General features: G+C 43.4%; 1 protein-coding gene across 3 annotated transcripts in view; it reads right to left on the bottom strand.

Annotated features, from left to right (window-relative positions):
• Window positions 1–57: 57 nt before the first annotated feature.
• Window positions 58–11923, bottom strand: part of MAPKBP1 (mitogen-activated protein kinase binding protein 1) — a 77446-nt gene continuing 65580 nt past the window's right edge. For all 3 annotated transcript variants that reach the window (XM_043984654.1, XM_043984656.1, XM_043984655.1), the window contains one exon: window positions 58–2602. In XM_043984654.1, the coding sequence (XP_043840589.1) occupies window positions 2375–2602 (228 nt within the window). In that variant the 3' untranslated portion in view covers window positions 58–2374. The remainder of the gene's footprint in view (window positions 2603–11923) is intronic.

Below are 11923 nucleotides of genomic sequence, written 5' to 3'. Positions count from 1 at the left end.
CCCCGCCCCCGAGCGCCGCACACTGCAGACCCGCCAGTCAGTAACAAAGGAGCCGAGTTTTATTGACTGCTTCGACACCGGTACAAAGGGACGCGTTAAAAAGGATCCCAGCCCCGCGGGGAAGCACAGGGGAGGGGGCGGAGCGAGGCCTGGGGCCAGAGTACAAAAGTTATAAATAAGGGGCGTCCAAAACGGCCATGGACGAGGGGCCGTGCCTGACCTCGGGCATGCAGAGGCGCCCGGCCCAGCTCCGGCCGCGGGCTGAGGACGGTTGAGGCTGATGACAGCCGGTATTTAGCAAAGTGACGAGTCCCTCCGCCTGGGAGCGGGAAACGCGAGTGGGAAGGGAGGCTTCCCCTAGGCGCGAGGAGGCCCCGGGGATGGATGGGAGGATGGGTAAAGGAGAACTCGAGGTTCGCGGTCTGGATTAAACTGCAGCATTGGACCCTGGCTGGCCTGATACGGGAGGCTTGGGCGGGCAGGGGCAGGGGCAGGGTTTGGAGGGCATTTCGGAACTGGGCTCCTCGCGCTGGTTCGCGGCAATCCTTCCCAGGTCTCCGGTCTCATTAGGCTGTACTACACGTGCCACAGGATTTTCCGGTGGGTGGCTCATGCAGATGTCAGGGCTCAGGAACGTGGGGAGGAGAGAAGAGCTTGTGGGAGGGAGCGTGGCAGTGAGAAGATGCAGGAAGAATCAAGCATGGCCAAGCCCCGAATGGTCCCCGAGGCTTCTGCTGAAATTGAGCATTACAAGGCCTCTTGTTGACCTAAGGAAGCACCCTTCTCTACAAGGAGCCCACACAGAGCCCAGAGACAAACTTTCCTAACCCTCAATTCTTACATGAAATCCCACTACTAGGTCCTACTTTTACATGCCTGCCCTTCTTTCTACTCATCTCTCTCCTCCACTCACATCGGTCTTTTCTAACACTCAGCCCCCTACCCTACACTACTTCCTATTTCTAACCGCTCCCCTAAACCTGTGACACTTACCTCCTTCCCAAATGTCTCTGAGCCATTGGCTAGCTACCTAAACCTCTGTCCCCATAACGATGGCAACACAACATGTCCTGAAGAAGGCCTGCTTTCCAGACTATATGGCTTTAAGACTATATGAGCTCTCCCGTTGTCCTGTGGGAGCCAGGGAGCCCATCCTGTGGCCAGAGCAACAATAATTTGTCAAATATGCCACACAAAGCTCCGAGCTCACACCCTTTCATGCGCCACCTTTACCATCAGAGAAGATGGGGAAGATTGTGTTGAGAATGAATACATGGGGCAAAGCTCAGGGCTGCAAGAGCAGTTGGAGGAATGACTTGACGAGTGGGGAGGAGAGGGGATCATAGTCTGAGGTTCCCTCTTCTGAAATCCTTGAAGAAGGATGGCCTCAGTTATGACAGGGCTAGCACCTTAGAACTGCCCTTCGAAGGCAGGTGGGAAGCTCCAGCCTTCATCCCCACAGGCTTTGACCAAGCACCTCTTAAGTTAGCAAAAAGAAAGGATATGCTTGGCTTCTACAGTCTAGAATTCACTAACATAAAAGGAGAGAAAATGGGGATGGGGGGGTGGGGAGAGAAGAGAAAGGAGACCAGAACATCCAGCCTGAAGACCTCACTGACCCGCAGTAATGCCTCACAGCACTGAGCCCACACACTCTTGTCAGTGGGGAGACAGGGAAAAGAACAATTCTTCCTTGTGGGGTGTGGGGAATGTAGACAATGTTGGGGAGGAGGTATCCCTGACCTGACATTTCTGGTCCCCTGATGGTGGAGTACCACAGATAATAAGGTCCAGAGGGCCTTTCTGAACTGCAGGGGAACCATGGTGACAATGCCAGCCATTGGGATCTTCTACTCACGAATTGGAGGAGCCCAGTGAGTCTCAGGGCATGAGGGACGGAGGCAGGACTTACTGCCATTGGTGAGGTGGGGCACTAAGTGCCTTTACCCCACTGAATACCCTGTATTTGCTCCAGCCCAGGGAGCAGATTCCTGCAGTGATTCAAATGGCTTCAAAGAGAGGAGGGCTAGCACCCCTTCCCAGTTCCCCCAAACCCAATGGGATGAGCTGCTTCCCAACTCCCCATAGCTTCCATGCAGCACCAAGAAAACTTTGGGCAGTCTTCAGATCTGCTCCAGATACAAGCATCTGGAGGCACTGTGGAGAGGCAGAAGTCGAGTGGGACAAATGTCAGGAAAATAAATTAATAAATAGGTCCAGGGAGCACTGTGGAAAAAAATTGGAAAGCTGGGCTCCCCACTTTCCATTTGAAGGCTGCCAGAGGGCAGACCCTCGGGTTTGAAGAGTTTTGACATAGGTCCAAAGGGAAGAAGGTGGGGGGTGGTGATGCCCCTTTGGGTAGGTGTTCCAGGGCTCAGAGCCTCCGTTCCATTCGTCTTTCCACAGCCTGGAGCAGCAGCTCTGAGTACTGCTCCAGCAGTGCCTGTGTCTGTTCAGTTCCCACAGCACTTGGGCTCCCACTGGGGCTGGCTGTCATCACGCCAGCCAGGGCCTCCAGTTCCTGCCGCACCGAAGAAAAGGTGTCATTGAGGAATTGGGCAATTTGACTTTGCTCAGCTGAAGGTGTTCTGGTGCTGGCCACCTGCAAGAGGAACAACCAAGAATTAAGTAATCCAGGATATAGGGTTAGGGAGTGGGGTGGGGTAGAGAAAGGTGACTACCAGGATACAAAAGGGAACACGTACACCTTTTCTCTAGGTTTTTCTCTACCTGGATGAAGCGTCTCACCTAGATTAGCTTTTCTTAGAATCTAGAGGCAATCCTGTCACTACCACCACCACACTTGGCCAAGGGTGGCACCCCCTCACATTTGCTGAACAGAGGTGTGTACAAATCCCTTTTCCCTCTTCATTTATTCACTGCAAAGCCAGAATCTTTCAAAAGGAGTTTTACTCAGTTTTACAAGGAAGGGGCAGCTATATGGCGCAGTGGATAGCGCACCGGCCCTGGAGTCAGGAGTACCTGAGTTTAAATCCGGCCTCAGACACTTAACACTTACTAGCTGTGTGACCCTGGGCAATTCACTTAACCCCAACTGCCTCACTTAAAAAAAAAAAAAACACAAGGAAAAATGAATTATGGAAAAACAAATGGATGGATTTACAGGATGAAGTTCAGATTTCTTAGCTTAACTAAAGTCTAAGCACAGACTGACTTCCCCACCCACAAATTACAAAAAAAACATAGCCTTGTCTTACTCCTATATGGGTGACAGACCAGGAAATTTGGGTCACATAAGTATGCAGGAAACACGTTGGAAAATATGGTTTAGGATTAAGAAATGAAATAAAAAAACTTCTGTCCTCTTACTGATAAATCATGACTTCTTCAAGGAAAGAGAACCAATCCACAAGTATTTATTAAATACCTACCATGATTCATTACTTGGGAAATGACTAAACAAATTATGGTGGTAATGAAATATTACTGTGTTCTAAGAAATGAGGAACATGATGAATAAAGAGATATGAATTGATGCAAAGTGAAGTCAGCAGAACCAAGAAAACAATATACATGATGAGTACAACAAAGTTAACTATAAAGAAAAACAAACTGAGGGGTAGCTAGGTGGCGCAGCGGATATAGCACTGGCCCTGGATTTCAGGAGGACCTTAGTTCAAATCCGGTCTCAGACACTTGACACTTAACTAGATGTGTGACCTTGGGCAAGTCACTTAATTCCAACTGCCTCACAAAAAAGAAGAAGAAGAAGAAGAAGAGAAAAACAGATCGCTTGAAACTGAATGCTGTGGGATTCTAATGTACAAACTTGATCTCTCTCTATATATATATATCTATAATCAGTGAATTAGGTATATACAATTCAGAAGCAATGTTTGATACTGTTTGATAAATCCAAAGATCTTAGCTACTGGGGCAAGAACTATTTGACAAAAACTACTGGAAAAATTGGAAAGCAGTATGGCAGAGCTAGGCATAGACCAGTACCTCATACTGTAAACAAAACAAGCCTCAAAAGCCTCAAATATATACATGATTTAGACATAAAGGGTAACATTATAAACAAATTAAAGGAGCATGGAAGAGGTTAGCTATCAGATCTATGGAGAAGAGTTCATGACCAAACAAAAAACAGAGAGACTGACATGAGGTAAAAATGGACAATATGTTTGAAATTTTAAAGTTTTTTACACAAGCTAATTAAAAGTAGAAGAGAATCAGGAAATTGGGCAGGGGGTGAAGTGGAATCTTTGCATCAAGTTTCTCTGATAAAGGACTCATTTCTAAAATATATAGGAGGGCTCAGTTAGGTGGTGCCAGCCCTGGATTCAGGAGGCCCTGAGTTCGAATCCAGCCTCAGACACCTGACACTTACTAGCTGTATGACCCTGGGCAAGTCACTTAACCCTCATTGCCCCACCAAAAATAAAAAGGAAGCTGAGACAAATAATAATAGCCACTCCCCCAAATTATAAATGGACAAATATATGAATAGGCAATTTTCAGAGGAAGAAATTAAGCTTCCAATAGTCATATTTAAAAAAACAACAAGTTAATTCATTAATAATTAAAGAAATGTACATTAAAACAACTCTGAGGTACTATCTCACACTCATCAGATTAGCAAAGCTGACAAAAAAAGGGATAAAAGGGGCAGCTAGATGGCGCAGTGGATAAAGTACCAGCCCTGGATCCAGGAGTACCTGAGTTCAAATCTGGCCTCAGACACTTAACACTTACTAGCTGTGTGACCCTGGGCAAGTCACTTAACCCCAATTGTCTCACTAAAAAAAAAGGGGGGGGGTAATAACAAATGTGAGGGAGGGACTATGGGAAAACAGGTACATTAATATACTGTTAGTGGAACTGTGAAATGGTTTAGTCATTATGGAAAGCAATTTGGACCTATGTTCCAAAAGCTATTAAACTGTACACACTCTTTGATCCTATGATTCTGCTACTAGGCCTATAACTCAAAGAGATCAAAAAGGGGAAAAGAACCCTTTATTTATTTAATATTTATAAAAGCTCTTTTTGTGGTGTCAAAGAATAGGAAACTAAGAGGGTTCCCACCAATGGGGAATGACTAAGTTATGGTATATGAATGTAATGGGTTACTACTGTGTTGTAAGAAATGATGAAGGGGAAGGTTTCAGAGAAACTTAGAAGACTTGTATGAACTGTTGCAGAGTAAAATGTGCAGAACCAGGAGGATAATTTATATAACAACAACATTATTTTATGAAGCACTTTAGATTTAGAACTCTGATCAACAGAGTGGCCAACCACATTTCCAGAGACCTCATGATGAAACAAGTTACTCACCTCAAGAAAAGAAAAATAATGCTCAATAGAGCAGATGGAGCCATCCTTTATTTCTATTTTTTGGAGGGTTTGGGAGCAGGGCAAACATGACTAATGCAGGAATTTGTTTTGCTTGAGTGTACATGTTTGTAATAGGTTTTATTTATTTGATTTCTCCATGGGGAAGAGGGAGGCAAGAAGGGAGGGATTTTGGAACTGAAAATAAAATTGAATTTTAATTCAAAACAAAACAATAAATGCTTGTTAACTAAAGATTTAAAAAAATAAGTGTGCTTTGTACTCTTTGCATAGTGAATCAGAACCCTGGATTTAGAGGACCTAGGTTAAAAAATCCTGTCACTCATTTGTAACCGGCTTCTACTTGTGTGCCTTTGCACAAGCACATCTCAATTTTCTCATATGTAAAATAAGAGAGTTGGAATAGATGGCCTGTATGACCTATTACAGCTCTATGGTGATCAACTTTTGAACATTTGCATTTGTTATATAGATACCTCACTCAAAGTTGACATTAACCCACAAACAACTTGATGGATTCCATCATTCAACTTGTTTCAAATCCACTTGTTTCATCATCTAGCCTATATCTCTCCATCTTATCTAAAAGGTCAGTATGAGAGACTTATCAAATGCTTTGTAGAAATTTGGGTATACAGAATCAGAATAAGAATCACAGAATTCTCAAGTTGTTAGGACTCAGGGTGATTTAGTTCAATCCATATCTAAAAAAGAATCCTTCCTACAACATCCTGAACAAATGGTGATGTGGCCTTTATTTGGAGATTTCTAATGAAGGGGAATTGACTATCTCAAGGCTGGCTGGTAGTCTGTCCTTACATCAAGCCTAAACTCACTTATACTCAAATCTCTCAATCTCTCTCCCTCTCTCTCGTTCTATATATGCATATAAAGAATCATATCTTAATAGCTAGCATTCTTTACAGGATGTCCCATAGATCTTTTCTTAGTCCTATTCAACATTTTCATAAATGACTTGAAGGCAGAGTTACCATGGTTACTAAATTTGCTGATGGAAATAGAGCCTAATCCCTTTGTTTTTTGCTTCAAAGAAGCAAAAGAAAAAAGATCAAAACCAAATATATTAGCACAACTACTATGCAGGATATGAGCCAGTATTTTGTCCAAGAGTCTACCCAGATATTCCTTGACCACTCTACTGGCATGCCCCCAAACCCAGGAGCTCTTCAGTATGGTTCACATACAAGCATCCCAAGTGCTGGATTTGGCAAACAACCCTCAAAATCTAAGCATTTCCTTACTAGCTTTCCCACTCATGGGAAATTTAGAGGTAAATGTGTATATAATTTATAGCAGTTATAAGGGGCAGTAAGGTATAGTAGATAAAGCACTGGCTTCAGAGGCAGGAAGATCTGGATTCAAGGTCTGTAGCTAACATATCTTGGCTGTGTCACCCTGGGCAAGTCACTTATCTTAAGTGCTCAAAGCCAAGTGGCATCAACCTCAAAGAGAAATAAATGGATACCAACTGGCCATGTACTGACTTAGAAAACCACAAATGGACATTTTCTATGTTGCAGTGTATTTTTATTTATTTTATTTAACACTTCCCAATTACATTTTCATCTGTTTTGGGCTGCACTGGGGTTGCGAGCTTTGAATTTGCCACTTCTGCTCTAAACTCTCTAAGACCATAAGTTAGAGAAATGATGCTGATGTGCACCAATATACGTATATATACAAAATAGATTACATGCACAAATATATGTATATAAGTATATAGACAGAAGGTTCTCACTTAAGATAAGTGATGGGGGGGTGGAGCCAAGATGGCAGAGGAAAAACATTAAATGCACAGGGCTCCTGATACAATCGCCCCCAAAATAGCAATAAAATAACCCTTGGGGCAGAAAAACACAAAAATACTGGCTGAGAGTTTTCTCCAGCTATAGATAGATTTTAGGGGGCCGTGCTGGGCCACAAATAAAGCCTAACCCCACAGTCAGGTCCACACATCAGACACCTGCCTGAGGAATTTGCCCCAGTGCCTCGGAATCGGCTGCAGCACAGGCGTCTTCTGGAACCCAGCGAGCTGTCAGGCTGAACGGCTGGCCTTGGGGTATAAGTGCAGGGGTACCAGTGGACTAGGGAGGAAGGATTCGACTGTCCCACCCCAGCAGGCAACCAGGAAGAAATCCTGAGTGGCTGAAGGCCCAGGTCGGGGAGGTGAGCAGGGGAGCAGTCTCATTGGAAGCTGAGAACCACACCATAGAAAGCTTTGCTGGTTGGTTTCTTAGTAAATAGGCCTGAGGTTATCTCCGGACCTGAGAACAGGCCAGGTGAGATTAAAACCTGCCCCGCCTCAACCCCAAACACCTGGGACCCTCTGAAGCTGAGAACAGGAGCAGAGCTGAGAAGCAGCCTCCCCCACCCCCCCACTCCCCAGTGGAGAGTTTAAAATCAAATGAAAGCGAGGCCAGGCAGGCTTAGAAGAAGCCCAACCATCGCCCGGGCCACGCTGTAGCTTGAAGTGTGTCCTGGAAGCAGAGCCACACTTTAAGAAGGAGTTAAAAGCCAAGAAATAGCAAGTCAGGATGAGTAGGCAGAGAAAGCAGAAGACCACTGAAAACTTCTTTGGGGCTAAGGTAGACCACAATACAACCTCAGAAGAAGATAATAACAGGGTCAAAGCTCCAACATCCAAAGCTTCCAAGAAAAATATGAACTGGTCTCAGGCCATGGAAGTTCTCAAAAGGGACTTTGAAGAGAAAGTAGGAGAAATAGAAAGAAGATGTAGAGAAAAGGAGGAAAGAATAGAAAGAGAAATGAGAGCAATGCAGGAGAGTCATGAGAAAAAAGTCAACAGTTTGAAAAGCCAAATGGAAAAGGAGATTAAAAAACTGTCTGATGAAAATAACTGCCTAAGAATTAGGACTGAACAAATGGAAGCTAGTGACCTTATGAGAAACCAAGACACAGTAAAGCAAATCCAACTGAATGAAAAAAATAGAGGGCAATATGAAATATCTCCTTGGAAAAACAGCTGACCTAGAAAATAAATCTAGGAGAGATAATCTGTTTTTTTTGTTTTGTTTTTTGGCAGGGCAATGAGGGTTAAGTGACTTGCCCAGGGTCACACAGCTAGTAAGTGTCAAGTGTCTGAGGCCGGACCTGAACTCAAGTACTCCTGAATCTGGGGCCAGTGCTTTACCACTGCGCCATCTAGCTGCCCCCTAGGAGAGATAATTTGAAAATCATTGGACTACCTGAAAACCATGACCAAAACAAAAGCTTAGACACCATCCTCCAAGAGATTGTGAGGGAAAATTGCCCGGATATTCTAGAAGCAGAAGCTAAAATAGAAATTGAAAGAATCTACCGATCACCTCCTGAAAGAGATCCCAAAAGGAAAACCTCCAGGAATATTATAGCTAAATTCCAGAACTCCCAGGTCAAGGAGAAAATACTGCAAAAGCAGCTAGAAAAAAGGAATTCAAATACTGTGGAGCTCCAATAAGGATAAAGCAAGATCTAGCAGCCTCCACATTAAAGGACCAGAGGGCATGGAATATGATATTTCAGAGGGCAAAGGAACTGGGACTTCAGCCAAAAATCACATACCCAGCAAAACTGAGTATAATTTTTCAGAGGCAAAAATGGGATTTCAATGAGAAAGAGGTCTTTCAAGCATTTGTGATGAAAAGACCTGAAGTGAATAGAAAATTTGACTTTCAAATACAAGACCCTGAAGAAGCATAAAAGGGTAAACAGGAAAAAGACTTTGTGAGGAATATTAAAAGATCAAACTGTTAACATTCCTATATGGGAAGATAATACTTTGAAATCTTAAGAACTATCTCAGTAAGCAATTCACAGAAGACAGGGCTGAACTGAATATGAAGGGATATCTGTAAAGCATTTATGTTTTGTTCTTTGTAGGGCAGACAGGGTGGGGTATCTTATGTCTGGGGCTAGATCTGGGCTTGGGGCCTCCTGGGTCCAGGGCTGGTGCTTTGTTCACTGTGCCACCTAATTAATCCATGATGACATCATTAAAATAGGGTTGAGGTGTAGGAGGAATAAACTGGGGGAGGGAGAAGGGGAGAGATGGTCTGGGGAGAGGTAGTTCACATGAAGGAAACAAGAAAAAAGCTTGTGGAGGAGGGAGAAGAGGGGGAAGGAGCTGGGGAGTGAGTGAACCTTAATATCATCAGAATTGGCTCAAAGAAGGACTAACATATATACTCAAGTAAGTATAGTAATATATTTTTGCCCTGAGGGGAGGGGGAAAGAGGGGAAGGAGGAAAGGGCAGATTGGGAGAGAGAGCAGTAAAAAGCAAGACACTTTCAAGGAAGATGAAGATGTTCTGCGTTACTGCACCAGTATGACATATTGAATTGCTTGATCTCATAGGGAGGGTTGAGGAGGGAAGGAGGAAGAACAATTTAGAACAAAGAATTAGCTTAGGGACCCTGATCTCATTGGAGTGGGCTCATGCAGGGGATAGCTTTCATACCCAATTGGGAGGAGCAATCTATTTAATCCTGCAGGAAAATAGGAGAGGAAGAAGATAAGGAAGGATGAAAAAAGGGAGTGCAGAGTGAGGGAGAGGATAGTCAGATGTAAAACACTTCTGAGGAGGAATAGGTAAAAAGAAGAGAGAGTAAATGTCATGGGAAGAGAGTGGGATGGAGGGAAATAGTTATGATGATTGATTATAATGGCAAAACATATGGTACCTACTTTGCTGGGCTTTTATGAAGAAAATTCTCTGTCAAGCTTAAAGGTACTATATACAGGTTATGATGAACAGAATACTATCAGAAAAACCTGGAAAGACCTACATGAACTGAAGCAGAGTGAAATGTACTGGATACAAAATAACAGCAATAGTGGGAGATGATCTGCTGGGAAGTATGTGGTTATTTTCAGCAAGGCAATGATCCAGTATAACCCTGAAGGACTTATGAAGATTGCAGCCCATCTGCAGAGAAAGAACTGATAGTATCTGAAAACAGATGGAAACACATTAAAAATTTTTTTTCTTTTCCTCTGACAATTTCTTAATCTGAAGTTTTGGGGTTTTTTTGACTGTTTTCTCTCACAACTAGCTAATATGAGAATTTTTCCATGACTACTCATGTATAACTTATTTTGAATTGCTTGAGTTCTTGTGGGTGGGGGGTACGAATGGGGGGGGGGAGAGAAGTTGGAACACAAAGTTTTTAAAATTGATGTTAAAATTTTGTTTTTACATATATTTTGGAAAATAAAATTATATTTAAAAAAAAGAAATATTAAGTGATGGTTCTGCAGAACTCCCTCTCCCTTAGCCCTCCACCCCCCTATCTCCCAAGTAGCTTCAGTTAACTGGAGGACCCCTAGCCCAGAGCTGCACTGGCCTCCACCCCTCAAATTTGCATCATGTGAATTTACATAAAGCAAGAATGGTCTGTATACATGTATACATAATACATGTGTTATGTATATGGTTTACATATTTATGTATTTGGCATATACACATAGGAAAGAGACTAGTTACACTGTCCAAAAAGGATAAAGTTAAGATTGCATTCTAACTACTGGTGCAGGAGAAAAACATCTGTGAGCTGAAAGTTATCCCTCTTTGGTGGAAGAAGCTGTGATACTTCCCACCTCGCCACCCAACAGCTAAACAAATACATATACATACATATGTAGACATGTGTGTGTGTGTGTGTGTGTGTGTGTGTGTGACAAAAACAGGCACAACAGAGCACCACTGCAATTGTGGCAAGTGAATTCAGAGGGAAGACTTTTAGCTTTGTATTGTCCCCAGGGCTTAGCATAAAGCTTTATGCTCAGAAGGCTCCCAGTAACTTGTTTTCTTGCAGATCAAGAGAGGACTCTAAAAACAAAAGTTATCTGGAGAATGACCATGATAAACCCAAGGGCCAACAGCCAAAGAAACCTCAATAAAATGCCTTTGATTCCTTCAACAAACACTGACTCAGTAACTGTTCCATCCCCTAAGGCTCTCTGCAGGGTGCAGACATGGACAAGTCAATACAAAGTAACTTTGAAAAGACCTTGGATTAAGAGGTGGTGTTGTGGGAACTAAACCCTGAAGGAAGCTGGGAATCCAAAGGGTGGGAGTGTGCAAAGGCTGAGGCCTTTACATATTTGGCATGATGTGTACAGGAGGAGCAAACAAAAGAAACAAAAGAACACAGAGGGTATAATCAGGTAAAATCAGCTGATAAAGGTAGGAGACTGTAGGCAGAATGTCTTTAAATACCAGGAGTTTAGGGGCAGCTAGGTGGTGCAGTGGTTAAAGCACCAGCCCTGGATTCAGAAGGACCTGAGTTCAAATCCGACCTCAGACACTTGACACTTACTAGCTGTGTGACCCTGGGCAAGTCACTTAACCCTCATTGCCCTGCAAAAATTTAAAAAAAAAAAAAACATTTAATACCAGGAGTTTATATCTTAACCTAGAGGCACTAGAGAGCCACAGAAGCTTCTTGAGCAGAGGAATTTTACAGTCAAACCTGTTTTAAGAAGATTTGGGGGGGCAGCTAGGTGGTGCAGTAGGGATTCAGGAGGACCTGAGTTCAAATCCGGCCTCAGACACTTGGCACTAGTTGTGTGACCCTG

Source organism: Dromiciops gliroides, chromosome 2, assembly GCF_019393635.1.
Source record: "Dromiciops gliroides isolate mDroGli1 chromosome 2, mDroGli1.pri, whole genome shotgun sequence".
Lineage (NCBI taxonomy): Eukaryota > Metazoa > Chordata > Mammalia > Microbiotheria > Microbiotheriidae > Dromiciops > Dromiciops gliroides.
Note: the sequence above shows the minus strand (reverse complement) of the source record. Positions and strands in the feature narration are given on the sequence as shown.